The 15,780-nt window shown below is 36.3% G+C and overlaps 1 protein-coding gene across 13 annotated transcripts in view; it reads right to left on the minus strand.

Annotated features, from left to right (window-relative positions):
- The window catches only part of ANKRD28 (ankyrin repeat domain 28), a 202,345-nt gene that overhangs the window by 111,424 nt on the left and 75,141 nt on the right, over nucleotides 1-15,780 (minus strand). For 4 of the 13 annotated variants that reach the window (XM_023739519.1, XM_023739522.1, XM_023739521.1 and 1 more), the window contains one exon: nucleotides 6,400-6,483. In XM_023739519.1, the coding sequence (XP_023595287.1) occupies nucleotides 6,400-6,483 (84 nt within the window). Of the gene's footprint in view, nucleotides 1-6,399; nucleotides 6,484-7,252; nucleotides 7,452-7,828; nucleotides 10,990-12,245; nucleotides 13,061-14,334; nucleotides 14,403-15,780 lie in introns of those variants that run through there. The other 9 variants (XM_023739523.1, XM_023739524.1, XM_023739527.1 and 6 more) reach the window with 8 other exon arrangements.

Genomic DNA, 15,780 nt, shown 5'->3' on the forward strand with positions numbered 1-15,780 from the left:
ATGTATCTCTTAGACCAATGGGCAGCTTCTGTCCAGAGGTGAGATGGGAAGGCAGAGAGAGTTAGGAGCTGGTTGAATGTTCATGGGGAATCAGGAGCGGAGGGGAGGAGTGTGCTGTTGCAGAATGGGGTGAGCGGTTGGGGTCTCATAACAATGTATGTTTAAAAAAAAAATCTGTATGGGAGACTACCTTGAAATGTAAACTTCATTTAAGTACAACGATTTAAAAAAAAAAAGCGGCTGCAGCAGCATATTGACAGAAAACTGCCAGAAATTCAAGCTGGATTCAGAAGAGAACGAGGAATGAGGGGTATCACTGCTGATGTCAGATGGATCCTGGCTGAAAGCAGGGAATACCAGAAAGATGTTTACCTGTGTTTTACTGACTATGCAAAGGCATTCAACTGTGTGGATCATAACAAATTACATATAACACTGCGAAGAATGGGAATTCCAGAACACTTAGTTCTGCTCATGAGGAACCTATACATAGAACAAGAGGCAGTCATTCGAACAGAACAAGGGGATACTGCATGGTTTAAAGTCAGGAACGGTGTGCATCAGGGTTGTATCTTTTCACCATACCTATTCAATCTGTATGCTGAGCAAATAGTGTGAGAAGCTGGACTATATGAAGAACGGGACATCAGAATTGGAGGAAGACTCATAAACAACCTGTGACATGCAGATGACACAACTTTGCTTGCTGAAAGTGAAGACGACGTGAAGCACTTACTGATGAACATCAAAGACTACAGCCTTCAGTAAGGATTACACCTCAACATAAAGAAAACAAAAATCCTCATAACTGGACCAATAAGCAACATCACAATAAACGGAGAAAAGACTGAAGTTGTCAAGGATTTCATTTTACTTGGATCCACAATCAACACTCCTGGAAGCTGCAGTCCAGAAATCAAATGATGTACTGCATCAGTCAGATCTGTTGCAAAAGACCTCTTTAAAGTGTCGAAAAGCCAAGATGGCACTTTGAGAACTAAGGTGTGTCTGATCCAAGCCATGGTGTTTTCAATCGCCTCATATGCATGTGAAAGCTGGATAACGAATAAGTAAGACAGAAGAACTGACGCCTTTGAATTATGGTGTTGGTGAAGAATACTGAATATACTGCGGACTGCCAAAAGAACAAATAAATCTGTCTTGGAAAAAGTACAACCAGAATGCACCTTAGAAGCAAGGATAGCTAGAATATGTCTCACATACTTTGGACACGTTATCAGGAGGGATCAGTCCCTGGAGAAGGACATCATGCCTGGTAAAGTAGAGGGCTAGCGAAAAAGAGGAAGACCCTTGACAAGATGGACTGACACTGTGGCTGCAACAACAGGCTCAATCATAATGACTGAGGATGGTGCAGGACCAGGCAGTGTTTCGTTCTGTTGTATATAGGGTCACTATGAGTTGGAACAACTCAATGGCACCTAACAACAATATATCCATTAAAAAACAAAACCAAAACCCATTGCTGTCGAGTCAATTCCAACTCATAGCAACTCTATAGGACAAAGTAGAACTGCTCCGTAGGGTTTCCAAGGAGTGGCTGATGGATTTGAACTGCTGACCTTTTGGTTAGCAGTTAAAGTATTATTCGGCAACAAAAAGAAATGAAGTACTGACACGTTACAACATGGATGAACCTTGAAAGTACTATGATAGTGAAAGAAGCCAGTCACAAAATACTACATATTGTATGATTCCATTTATATGAAAAACCCAAAATAGGCATCAGAGCTCTGGCAGCACAGTAGTTAAGAGGTCAGGCTGCTAACCAAAAGGTCAGCAGTTTGAATCCACCAGCCGCGACTTGGAACCCTGTGGGGCAGTCAGTTCTACTCTGTTCCATAGGTTGCTATGAGTCGGAATCGACTCAGCAGCAACAGTTTTTTTCTTTTTTCTTTTGGTATAGAGGCAAAGGTAGATGAGTGGCTGCAAGAAATTAAGAGTGGGGTGGGAGAGAGGATAAGGAATGGCTGCTAATGCGTACAGGGTGATGAAAATGTTCTAAAACTGTGGCGACTCTTGCACAACTCTGTGAATATACCAAAAACCACTGAATTATACACTTTAAATGGGTGAATTATATGGCATGTGAATTATATGTCAATAAAACGGTTGTATTTAAAAATAGAGTGAGATCTTTTGAAGGTCGAGAAACACTAATCATTTCAGATTATTCTTTTACCAGCCTAAGATAGTTACTCTTACACGCAAGTACTGGTCAGCACCAGCTAAAACCTTGAGGAGGATATTCTGTAGAATTCTGGGATTTTCTCCTTGTACCACTCTCTCCTCTCGGTTACTTTGTCCTAAGAATTCTAGCCCCTTTGTTCTCCCCCAAAAGAGGCCCGTAAGTTCACTCATTTGCATGCTAAAATTTAATAGCACCTGGTATCATGAAAATTAGGATCATATTTATATCACAGCTTAAAAGGTGGGAGTCCACAGAACGTAGATATAACTTTTAGGGGAAAAAAATCCACTTTTGAGCTATTAGTAATTTACGGCACTATTTGGCATAGACAAAGTACTGCCTTCTCTCCAATTTGTTTTCATATTTTCCCAATTACTGACAGTCTGATATAGGTTCAAATTCCTGTTCTGCTAAACTTACAGATCCTGGAAATGTTTAACCTTTTGGAGTTTCAGTTTGTCATCTTAAGATGGAATGTTAACCTACCAACTTTACAAGATGGTTGTGTAAGTTAAATCAAATAACATTCAAAAAATTATGCATATCACTATCTCAGAAATAAAATTCTATAGTTAACACCAATTTGCATCACTCTGGATAGAGAAAAACAACTTCTGTTTGTAGAAAATAAGTTTCTTATGAAGAAGAGTCAGACTTTTCTTCTGAAATGCAGTATTGTTAATATTTCAGATTAATTATTTGGGTTCTACAACATGGTATTAGGCTCTAATAAATCCTAGGAAAGACATTAAAAATTTTCTTTTTTAGGCCACATAAACCTAGAAACACAAATGAAGACTTTTGGGCAAACGCAGGTGGTCAGTTAAGGTCATTCAGAATTTTTACAGCACCTTAAATTTTGGGGTAGGGAAAGTACCTGAAGGTCATTAATGTAACCCCACACATTTTACAAAAAAATAAAAGTGAGTCCTGAAGGAGTGAAATGAATATGCCAAAGCTGTACAGCTAATAAGGCTAAGAAGATATGAGAACCTAGGTCCTTCAACTTAGAGTACAAGTGTTCTTTACTATGTATACCACTCTACTTTTGAAACATATTTGACTGTGTTTTCACTTTTTTGGTTTACACTGCTTCTTCTACATCCAGGTGAGTTTTATTTTTCCAAGTTTGATCTTTCAATTTCTTTTAGCCAACCAATAATCTTCCTCTGTTAGGGTTTCTACCGAATCAACTATTTCCCCTTTTTCCTTCTTACCCCAGGTGATGAACCATGATTGATCTAAGTAAACATGCTAATCCCATTCTACTTTGCTGGTGGACTGGTTTAGGATGGGCTCATAACCAATGGGACCTCAGGGTGGAGTTCTGTGGGATTCTGGAAAAGATGTATCTCCTATACGTATATATGTGTATGTGTGTGTGTATATACATATACATTTTTTTTTAAGTAAATTTATAGGGAGAGTCCCCTTTTCCAGTTTCTCTGGTTGTTATCATGAGTACATGATGCAGCACTCATCTCTTTACCGTGAGGAGAAAGCTCACTCAGACTTCTGACATTACTGTTGTAATCAACTTAAGAATCATTTCACTCTGGATTATGTATCAGTAACCAGCTGCCGCTGAGCCGGTTCCAACTCTTGGCAAACGCATGTGTGTGAGAGTAGAACTGTGCTCCATAGGGTTTTCAATGGCTGATTTTTCAGAAGTAGATTGCAGGCCTTTCTGTCAAGGCACCGCTGGATAGACTTGAACCTCCAACATTCTGGTTACCAGCGGAATGCATTAACTCTTTGCATCACCCAGGTATTAAATCATTACATAAGCAATAAACGTCTATATAGTCAGGCAGTCAATACTCATGGTCAAAAGCCTCCAAATAGAAACTCCAGTATTTTCTAGTGAAACATTTTACCTATCTTCTATAACAGGAGAAGATAAAAACTTCCTTCTCACATCAAATAATATGAAAGCGTAATTTTTTTAAATTAGGGTTTTGTTAAAAATCAATTTGCTGTGTTACTAAGATGCTGTTTAGTGGTTCACAATATTCACAACTTGAGGATGTGACTAAAGAAACTGATTTAAAACAATATAATGTCTAACAGTATACAAACAAATCTGAATTCTTGCACTCATTCTAAAAATACATAAAAGTAACTTCAAAACATTTAAGAGTAAGCTGTTTCAAAAAGTCAGATGTTATTCCCAAAAAATTGATTTTAGAAATACACCATTGTTACACTGACATTTATCTTATATTACCTATTGAGAGTCAGTGGATTTTATGTCAGAACAGTAAATTTTATTACACACACATCCTGCTTCTTAAAATTCCAAGTAGCTCCTTATCAGAGGACAAAATATAAAAAGGAAAATTTTATCATCTTAAATTAGAGAAACAGGCACTATTTAACAAATCTTAAAATTATGACAATACCACCCAATGATTAACCAAGAGTCACAAGAGAAGGCCTAAAAGCAACCATAAAAATATCTGTCACAAAACCCATGTTATCACTGAATACAACCATCAAGGAGTCACCCGCAAAAAGGGCCTACTGATTTGGGATACTAACCTAACCTTTACTTATGCCCTAAGTTTCAGAACAGGAAAACAAGCTAGGATGTGTTAAAAAATGATGATTAAAAGCAAGTAAAGAAAGGAATCTCTAAGTAGAAAAGTGAAAGCTAAACACCATAAAAGTTAGGTGGTCACACACCAGTCACTCATACGCAACAGCTCCCAAAGACATCACAGAAGAGTAAACTGCTGCTCCCAATAATGGCTCTGAATAATTTTTTTTTTTATTTCAGAAATTCTGATTAATATAACAGGAAACAAGCAGTGTTGACTATAATGAGACTTTGTCATGATGGAGAAATTAGCCATGGTAAATGGGTTTATAATCCAAAAATTCTCACCAAGATTTGTTAGTATTACCAAAAACAAAAACAAAACTAGAATAAAACAGAACAGAAGGCCTGCTTTCCTCCTTTTCACAAATCCATATCCCTAGTTATTTTCTATCCTAAGAAAAGTAGATTCCCTAGGACACCTCAATTAGGTAAGTGATCAGGAGCTCCACTTAAAATAAATCCTGATTAGGTGCATGTTTCCTAATCCTGAATCAAGTGCATGTATTTTCCAAATATAAAGTTAAAGGTAGTTTACTTAGAAAAGTTTAAGGCGGGGGCGGGGCGGTAAACAATAGCATTTTGATTAGTATCCAACGTTAAGATCAACCATTTTAGCTGAAGATTCAAATCCATTAAGATACCCAAATTTAAAAAATAAGGTAAACACTTTTTATATCTATCCAACATTAAGTGGTCACAGTGGTATTATAGGGAAGATATCCGCTCAAGATGAGCTTACAGGGTATTTTCTTAGACCTATAATCATTTCTAGGTCAGTTTTAGTACTGTTATAGCTACCCAAAAGTAATGAATCATGACTTTTCTCCCCAGCTCATAATTCAGAGGTGTACTTGTTTCCAGTAAAAATATATACACCAATGAATTTGATCTTACAAGAGTAAATTGTGTACTTTCAGCCTCAACTTAATAAATTAATTACTGGCCACTGGAGAAATATATAAAAGGAGAAAATTAGCCATATCTACTGTATCTTTAAGTCTGGGGACTTTTCAAATAATGTCTTTCTTTACTGAGAGACTCAATCAGGCAAAAATTAATTAAGAGTCTTTGTAAAATGCTCATCATGATTATTTACAGAAAGAAAATTCGACCTCACAATCAATTAGATACATAATAAATTTAATAGAAATGTCTTTTATTTCAAATTTACAAAAAGAATCCTGATCTGAAATGCACAGTGACGTTTTTAGGGATGAAGTATCATGATGTTTACAGCATACCTCCAAATGGGGTTTAGAAAACTAAGGAAAAAAAAAAAATATATATATATAATGTATATCTGTATATAATCTGTGTAAATGTGAGAAAGAAAATATGGCAAAATATTATCAATGCTGAATCTAAGCAGGGGGTATACAGGTATTCAGAGTATTCTGTGTATGGAAAATTTCAAAGTAAAATGTTAGGAGAAAAAAGACCCTCACTGGCTTCTAGCCTCAAGGCTCTTCTGCCCTCATTTAAAACAACTGTTACAGAATTCTTAAGTCTTTTAAATAAAAGTCACAATTCTAGGAAAAAGCTTTAAAAAATCATTTTAAAAGCTAAAATCAGTGAAGTATTTTACCTGAAAGTTAACATCTTCTTTCTTAAATATTAGTGCTCGAACTTCATCAGGATCTCCATTAAATATAGCTTGTACCAGAGATGGCTGAAATATAAGAGAGTAATAAAAACATTAGTCACACTTACCACGTAGATGATTCTGAAGGTATTTCTACACAACTTCTAAATCTAAAAATTTTCTTCCCTGTAGCACCAATAATCACTTTTTGACATAAAACAGAAGTTTTCTGAAGCCAAATCATATCAAAGGACAGGATTCCTCTTAGAAAAAAAAGGTTGTTTTTTTTAAAAAGTTGCCCTGGTAGAGTAATGGTTAAGTGCGCAGCTGCTAACTGAAAGGTCAGCGGTTCAAACTCCTTAGTTGTTCTGAGAAAGGAAAGACCTGGGGATCTGCTCCCATAAAGATTACAATCTAGGAAACCCAATGGGGCAGTTCTACTCTGTCCTATAGGGTTACTATGAGTCAAAATCGACTCGATGGCACACAGCAACAGCAAAAGAAAAAAAAAGGTCCTCTCAGTTTGACCTAAATAAGGTGGTATAACAAACACAGTTAGATTTCATTTTCTTTCTTGTAAGTTGAAGCCTTTTATTTACACATATGGTAAAAACAAAGTCTTCCAAATGCTAGTATGACACCCCAGTATCTACTTGTGGGATACGATTTCTCAAACAAGCAGTTCCCAGCCCATGCTAAAGCCTATGGAGGAAGGCCCCTTTGAAAAGTTCTGTTTGGGGCATCAAAATAACTTGCATGGGTTAGCATTATATGTATAAGGATATAAATCCCAAGAAAGCAAATTTGGCAGCTGATGAAAATACCTGCTATAGAAAAAACAAAAAAATACATATACCTGAATGGCGTGAAGAGACAAACACACGCATGTCTAAATATAACAATTTCCTAATCGACAACATAGCCTCTCTGATAAGGTATCATATTATACTAGTGAAAGAAGCCATTAACAACAGCACTAAAAATAAAGTTAAAGATGAATTTTGTTCTTTTTCATATAAAGTCTTGCATGTAAATACATAAAATCCATTACAGAAAAGGCCATGCCTCAGTGTTGCTGGTAGTTGTCAAGCTTTCTTAAAACATGCAGAGCTCCTGATTCTTGTTACAGCAGTTTCTAAAACCACACGATGAAAACAGAAACGTGGTTACCATAACTACTATTTTTCCAATTATTTTTTTAATTCTTTTTAAGACAATAAAGTCTGAAATGTTATCTAAGCATCTAAAAAAGTAAAAACAGAAATGTGTGCATTTTACACACAAGTAATACTGCATCATAGTTATACATCTATACTGCTTTAATTTAGATTTTAATTAAACTATTGGAAACTAACGTGTTTACTCTTAAAAAATAAAATTCCCCCTAATAGTTCAATAGCATACAGTAAACATATAAACTCTCATATCTTACCAATACATTTCCAGAAGGTAGAGAATGTAGGGATTTATTTTCCTGTGGCAATTTAGAAATGAATGCAGGAGATTCATCTTCTACCTCCTCCAAAACAACAATACACACTCGACTCATTCGCTCTTAAAATACTAAATTCAAAGCTATACGATAAAAGTCACAGTTGGAAGAGCACAAGCAGTTTTTCCTCCTCTTCTGTACAACACTTACAAACATTCTCTGTGAACAGCGCAGCTGGTTTTTTTTTTTTAAGTTACTAGGTACTACTAGAAAAACTGAAGTTTAAAATTATGACCAGATAACTTGTAATTTTCTAAAAACAACAAAATTCTATTATTTTCTGCTCAGTTACTGTAATACTTAAAAGAAATTTTACATCAACGTGTGAATAACTAAAACTGAGTCCAGTACAAGCTCACTTAAAAATATTTTTCCCCTGCCAAAATAGTCATATTGCTCTAACAGAAATTTACTTGCACAAAAAGGTCACTGTTCTTGGTGATACAACACCACATGATGTAGAAATGAAATGAGAAACAACTGCTGAGACAGAGATGATCACAGCTATACCCACTCTTGCCTGCAAGGTCATACAGTTACCAGCAGCTGGCTTTCTTAGAATTGAAAAATTAAAAAAAAAATCTCACTATTCTGTTTCCACTTCTAATTTGTCTTCATTTCTTCGGCTTCACTGGTTTAACGCAGATAGGATCCAGAAAAAAATAAAATGTACCTAGAGCTCAGCACAAATCCTGAACATGAAGCTTAGAGGTTGACAATTCTTTCTGTGTTTGGGAAAGAAAGAAAGGGGAAGAAAACACCACTCCGCATTAATCGCAAAGCTGCAGTACATTTACATACGATGAGTCAGACCACAGGAGACAATAGGACTCTTGGTACTAGAATACGAGCTTGATTAATCCACACTTCCCAAATAATAGAAGAAACACAGATAGCTTTATTCCCATCGATAGCATAAGATAGGCAGAACGTTCATTCTTTTCTCCATCAGGCAGTTGTCTGTGGCTGCTCCAGCAAAAGGGCACAGGCACCAGGCAGAAACGGTGTTAGAGGAGAATCCTAATAGAATAAGCAGTCTGTGAAGGAATTAGAAGGCATCTCAGCTCAAATTATGGCTTCAGGCTTCTTCTTTAAAGAAAGATAGAGAGGAGAAAAGGAAAAAAGCAGTAGTTTATCACTCCAGTGTTTCCTTCGATCTCCACACGAATACAGCTTCCATTAAACAGTCTTCATTCAGAGGAAAAAACAGCAGACTGTGCATCTTCTTTGAGCCAACTACTTTAGTCAGTCATCTGCCTCTGTGCCAATAGTTTTTCCTTCCACTGTGAAAACCACTTTAGTTATCCTTTTCAGTAGATTTCAGATGCTTTCCTATTCCTCAGATGATCTTGCAAAACAGCATGAACACCCCGAACAAGTAGGTCCTTTAAAAATATGTATATAACCTCAGGATCAGCTCCACAGAAGCATTCCAACTGAGCAACAGTCGGAAGAGCAAAGACTGCAGACCAGCAGGATGAAATGCCTAGTAATGCTCACATGTTACACTTACCAGAGATCTGAGCTACTGCTCAGGATGTAACTTCCTCTAGCAGGAGAAAAAAATAGTGCATTTGGACAGCCTTCACAATGAGACGACTCATGCCAGTTCTGTGACTAATCCAGATCAAACTGAAAAATTCTATAACTGAAAAATGAGTGCGCTTTTAACATTTTCCACTAAAAGCCACAAGGAAATCTGGTGTACTGCCTCTGCTGACTAACACTGGTTTTAGCAAGTAAACAATTCCAAACAGCTTAACTGCTTTCGTATATTACAAACACAGTAAATGTTTAACCCTATAATGACAGCTGCAATAAGAACATGTCTGCAGTAAACCCATGAAAAAAGATTTAGAGATGAAGACGAATATTTTATTAGAATATAAAAACCATAAACCTAAGTAAAGGTTGTATTTTTTTTTTACTGAGATCATTTTTAATCTACCAGATGTATGTTATTTCTAAAAACACAAAGTTTAAACAAAAGAAATTTATGATTTTCTAACAATTTTAATTAGTTGAATGTACTCAATAATTCATATTTTTTTAAATTAAAAATTCCATAATGTAGAAATTCTAACTCTAAAATTCTATAAATCACTTGCATTTTAACTGAAGAAATCAAGTAAGTCTACCTTCCCATCTGGAAAATGGAATAAAGCCTTACGAATCTGTTAAACAGCTACACGAAACTGTTTAAAGTCCTTGGTACTGAATTCTCTGTATGTCAAAAGGGCATAAGATAAACACACACACACACACACAAAAAAAAAAAATCTCTCTCCCCTACAAAAGAATTTCCTCCAAACTATGAGTAAGTGTTCCTAATGATAGGGGTATTTGCCAACAGAAAAATTGCAAAGAAAATACCACCATCCCCTTTAAATCTGTGTTCTTTTTTCCATCGAATATTTTTATTAATAAACATAGCTATTTTTTTTTAACATTTATGACATGCTAGGCGCTGTACATTTCATTTAATGTGCTCCATAACCTTGATACATTCCCATATTATAGAGGAAAAACCAGACTCAGAAATTATTTTATTCAAAGTAATGCAAATTAGTAAAGCTGTGCTAACTCCAAACACGTTTTTCCTATTCTGCTTTCACTGTGTACACACACACACACACACACACTCACTCTCTCTCTCTCTCTCTCTCAAGATCTTTGATAGCTTATAAAAGTGGTCTTAAAAGACAGGTAACCTATGATGGCTGTGCAAAGTTTAGGTAACGAAATAATACACTATTTACTGCAATAATATTCCAAAAAGTTATTTTTAAATGGTACTTCAGGGCTAGTCTTAACTTATGCATTAAGCCAGTTTACTTATCAAAACCATGAAAAAGAAAAAAACAGCGTTATTTGATAATGTAAGAATCTTAGAAATTTAATAAAAACCACTAAAAGCCATAGGATATCAACCTATGAAAAAGCCTGTAACCCTACATATCTGAACAAAGGTACTAAAATATGTTAACAATTCACATAGTTGTATTTTAAAAATGTAAAATGGTTTTATTTATTGTGCTTTAAGTGAAAGTTTACAGTTTAAGTCAGTTTCTCATTCAAAAATTTATACACACGCTGTTACATGACCCTAGTTGCTCTCCCTATAATGTGACAGCTCGCTCCTCCTTTCCACCCGAGATTTCCCGTGTCCATTCAACCAGCTCTATCCCTTTTCACCTTCTCATCTCGCCTCTGGACAGGAGCTGCCCATGCAGTCTCTTGTATCTACTTGAGCTAAGAAGCAGTCTCTTTTTATGTCTTTTAGTTCAGTCTAATCTTTGTCTGAAGAGTTGGTGTAGGGACGGTTTCAGTTCTGGGCTAACGGAGAGTCTCGAGGCCATGTCTTCCGGGGTCCCTCCAGTCTCAATCAGACCATTAAGTCTGGTCTTTTTACTAGAATTTGAGTTTTGCACCCCACTTTTCCTTCTGCTCCGTCAGGGACTCTCTGTTGTGTTCCCTGTCAGGGCGGTCACTGGTGGTAGCCAGGCATCATCTAGTTCTTCTGGTCTCAGGCTGATGGGAGTCTCTGGTTTATATGGCCCCTTATGTCTCTTGGGCTAATATTTTCCTTGTGTCTTTGGTGGTCTTCATTCTCCTTTGCTCCAGGTAGGTTGGGACCAATTGATGCATCTTAGATGGTTGCTTGCTAGCTTTTAAGACCCTAGACGCCACTCACCAAAATGGGATGCAGAACATTTTATTAATAAACTTTGTTATGCCAATTGACCTATATGTCCTCTGAAACCATGGTCCCCAGATCCCTGCCCCTGCTACTCTGTCCCTCAAAGTGATTGGCTGTATTCAGGAAACTTCTTAGCTTTTGGTTTAGTTCAGTTGTACTCACTTCCCCTGTATTGTGTGCTGTCCCTCCCTTCACCTAAACTAGTTCTTATTACTATCTACTTAGTGAATACCCCTCTCCCTCCCTCCCCACCCTTGTAATCATCAAAGAATGTTTTCTTCTGTGTTTAAACCTTTTTCTGAGTTCTTATAATAGTGGTCTCATACTTGTCCTTTTGCAACTGGCTAATTTCACTCAGCATAATGCCTTCCAAATTCATCCATGTTACCAGATGTTTTGCAGATTCATCGTTGTTCTTAAAATGTAAAATGGTTTTAAGCCACATTAAAGGCATGCAAATATTTTGACATACAAAAATGCTATTAACCAGCTCCACAAGGTGAATAAAAAATATCTTAATACCTGAAAATGAAACCGTTATAGTAACAATACTCTATATTCCATCTTCAGGGTATTTTCCCCTCTCCTGAGTTAAACCTCTTTTTACACAGGCAATTTTAACTTGTTCCAAAGTAGCTAGTGCGTAAATTCACCTACTTAAGACTCAAGCAGCTACATCCTGTTTCTTGTTCTAGGCCAACTTCCGTTCTTAGGTCTTTCCCAACCACAAAGCAAGCTCCTTGAAGGCAGAGACTGTATTATAGACATACTGTTTCCTTCTACTTTCTTCCACCTGGAAATAATTTCACTGAAATGAATTCTACTATGTCACAAGACTATAGAATGGACTGGCAGAATTATAAAGACAAAATATTTAATGAGAAAAAACAGGCATTAAGGTGTAATAAATAGTTTCGTATCCCTAGTAAGTGAGCAACTTAAATTTAGAAGCTGATATGATACAAAACAATGATATAGTTGAAAGTATGGGCTCAGGAGTCAGCCTATCTTGAGTTCAAATTCTGACTCCATCATTTACTTGCTGTGTCCTTGGGCAAACTATTTAAATTTCCTGAACCTCAGTTTCTTCATACTTATAAAATTAGAATAATAATCCCCAGAGATTTTACTGAGGAGAAATAAAGTAACAGCAAAGTGATTGACAATGTAAACTTTGTAATCAAACTGCCTGGATTCTGATCCAGATTCCCACTAACTGTGTGATCTTGAGCAAGTTTCTTAACCTCTCTGTGTCTCACTTCAAAATGTATTAAATGACATCAACAGAATCTACTTCACAGTGTTACTGTGAAGTTTCAACAAGACAATCTTATTATTATGGATATTCGGAGTAGTTGAATGATGGCACTTGTGAAGCCAATGAGGAGATATAGGGCTAACCACACACAGGGTGCATGCAAGCATCCATCCTCTTAGTACCTGTAAGGCTAATCAGAACCTCAGAAACCAGACAGGAGTTTACCAAAATGTTATTGGGGGGTGGAAGGGAGGGAGCAGTAAGTAAACTTAAGACAAGAAACAGGACCACAGGTTTCTTCCATTCTTCCACATTCATTGTATTTTACTCTCTTAAAAAACATGTGTTGCCATCAAGTTGATTCCGACTCACAGCAACCCTATCGGACAGAGTAGAACTAAGGAGCACCTGGTAGATTTGAACTGCCAACCTTTTGGTTAGCAGCCAAGCTCTTAACCACTATGCCATCAGGGCTCTAAAAAGAGAAAGGTCCACCATATATGGTCCACCATATATTATATAACCAAAGATAAATAAAAAAAATTAAACACTTCAATATTTCTTATTATTTAAGTTAGCAGCACCATACAACACTGTTTTATATCTTGTTAGCTTCTACTGAATAAGACAGGCCCCTACCTTCAAGAAACTCACATCTTAAAGGAGAAGGAGAAAGGTACATAAGTAAGAAATAAGGAATGGAGAAAGTACTTCTGATGAAAAATTACTGACAAAAATTGTGCAAACTGTTAACTTTTTTTTTCCCCAGTTAGGGAAATAGCAAGGGGATGTGGTTTTTCTTTAGGTGGTTCCTTTTAAAGTCAAATTAGTTAGATTAAGTTTTTAATACACCAACAATTTCAACTCTGACAATGTCATAATCTTTCCTTTCTTTATACTAAAATGTATCCTATTAATAGAGCTTACTCTTACTGTTCACAGACTCACATACTGGTAAAGCTGGCTTAAACCTTCATTTTACTAGTGAAAAACTTAAGGCCCTTAAAGACTATTCTTTTGTTCCTATTTTGTTACATGAGCATTTCTTTCTCTGATGTGAATGATTTTTTTCTTTTTTTAACTAAGTCACTGTGACTGTCAGTCTCTGATATTTGGAGCTGAACCTAACACTAACTGATAATCTTATTCTTTCATTAACTATCAATCAGTGGGCATATATCCTTCTAGTCCTGTTCTTCCACCACCCATACTCTAGTAAGGTATAATCACTTAAACTTTCAATAAATAAAATGGATTACAGACACTAGTCGCAACAAACTGTGACAGAAACAATAACTGACTAGTAATGGGCTTGGAAAGCAGTTTGCTATATTATCATGCTTAAGCAAAGGAAAATCAGCAGAAGGAGAAGAAAACAAACATTTATCACAAACATTCACCCTGAATCTTCAACCATTATTAGTGGGTACTATTATCCAATTTATAGATGGGAAACAGAGGCTCAGTAACATCCAGTCAATCACTCACCCACTTCCCAATCATCCATCCATCTAGTATTTATTCATCATCTACTATGTGCCAGGCTTTGTGGTAGGCTGATGAAACAAAATTATGAATAAAGAGTCATAAATTCTAATGGAGATTACACACAAATACATACTATATAACTGCAAACTGTGATATACTCTACAAGGAAAAAAATCTGGAAAAGAAACTAAAGGAAGGCTCATGTGGCTGGAGGAAGCAATCATGAGAGACAATGGCAGAAGGTGTAGTTGCAGAAATAGGTAGGGCCGGGTTATATGAGGCCTTGTAAGCCAAGTTACAAAGTTTGTATTTTATGTTGTTATTGAAAACTCATTAAAGATTTTTTAGCAAGGCAGTCACATGATCTGCTTTATGCTTTTGATTATGTGGCTTCAGTGTGAGAATGGATTGAAGGGGTATAAGAATGGAAGCCACAGGACTAGTTAGAAGACAACTGCAGTAATCCAAAAGACTGGCGATTTGAACTCAATACTGGAGATGCAGATGAAGATCAAGATACATTTTAGAAATAGAATATATAGGACACGTTAACAGACTGGATGTAGGGATGAGGGAGAAAGTAGTAATTGCAAACAACTCTCAGGTTTTTAACTTAAGCAACTAGTGTTTACTACAGGTTGAACAATTTGGGTCTTCTTTAGTTTCCAAATTCATATAATGAGGATTGTTACTTTTTAGATCATATTTAAGGTCCCTTTCAAGCTCTAAAAGTCTGTTTCAAATCTTAATCTAAAACCCGTATCTTAGCACCTACCTTCATGATTTGAATACGAAATATTAAAATATCCTAAAGTTGCCTCATTCTAGGTGGGTATAAAAATGTTCATAAAGGGTGGTGAAACGCAGCCCAATTCTACTCAAAGTCCAACATACTGAAATAATTAACCTTGTGCCAAAATATCTTATTTTTAAAACATTCACCAAAATACTATAGCACTGATTCACTAAATATTTAAAATTCGTATTTGCACTCTACCATACAAACCACACCAAGAGATTACAAAATAATCCATATATCATTTCCACCTTCAACAACAACCTCATGCAGCCGAAATGGGGTACTACAAGTGCTTGGCTGCTAACTGAAAGGTTGGCAGTTTGAACCACCCAGCAGCTCTGCGGGAGAAAGACCTGACAATCTGCTCCCGTAAAGATTATGGCTTAGAAAACCCTATGGGGCAGTTCTACTCTGTCACACGGGGTCACTAGGAGTCTAAATTGACTTGACAGCAACTAACAACAACAAAACACTACGCAAGAGAAAAACTAAGCAGTACAAGGCAAGAATACAAAAGATACTAAAAGGCAATATATATTCAAAGTCTAAACAAGAGGTATACAGACTATACCTGCCACTATTCAACCATGGGATAGACTGTAGCATACAAATTTATTGTGACTGACATATAAAGATATCTTTTAATT

This window comes from Trichechus manatus, unplaced genomic scaffold (genome assembly GCF_000243295.1).
Source record: "Trichechus manatus latirostris isolate Lorelei unplaced genomic scaffold, TriManLat1.0 scaffold00136, whole genome shotgun sequence".
Classification (NCBI taxonomy): Eukaryota; Metazoa; Chordata; class Mammalia; order Sirenia; family Trichechidae; genus Trichechus; species Trichechus manatus.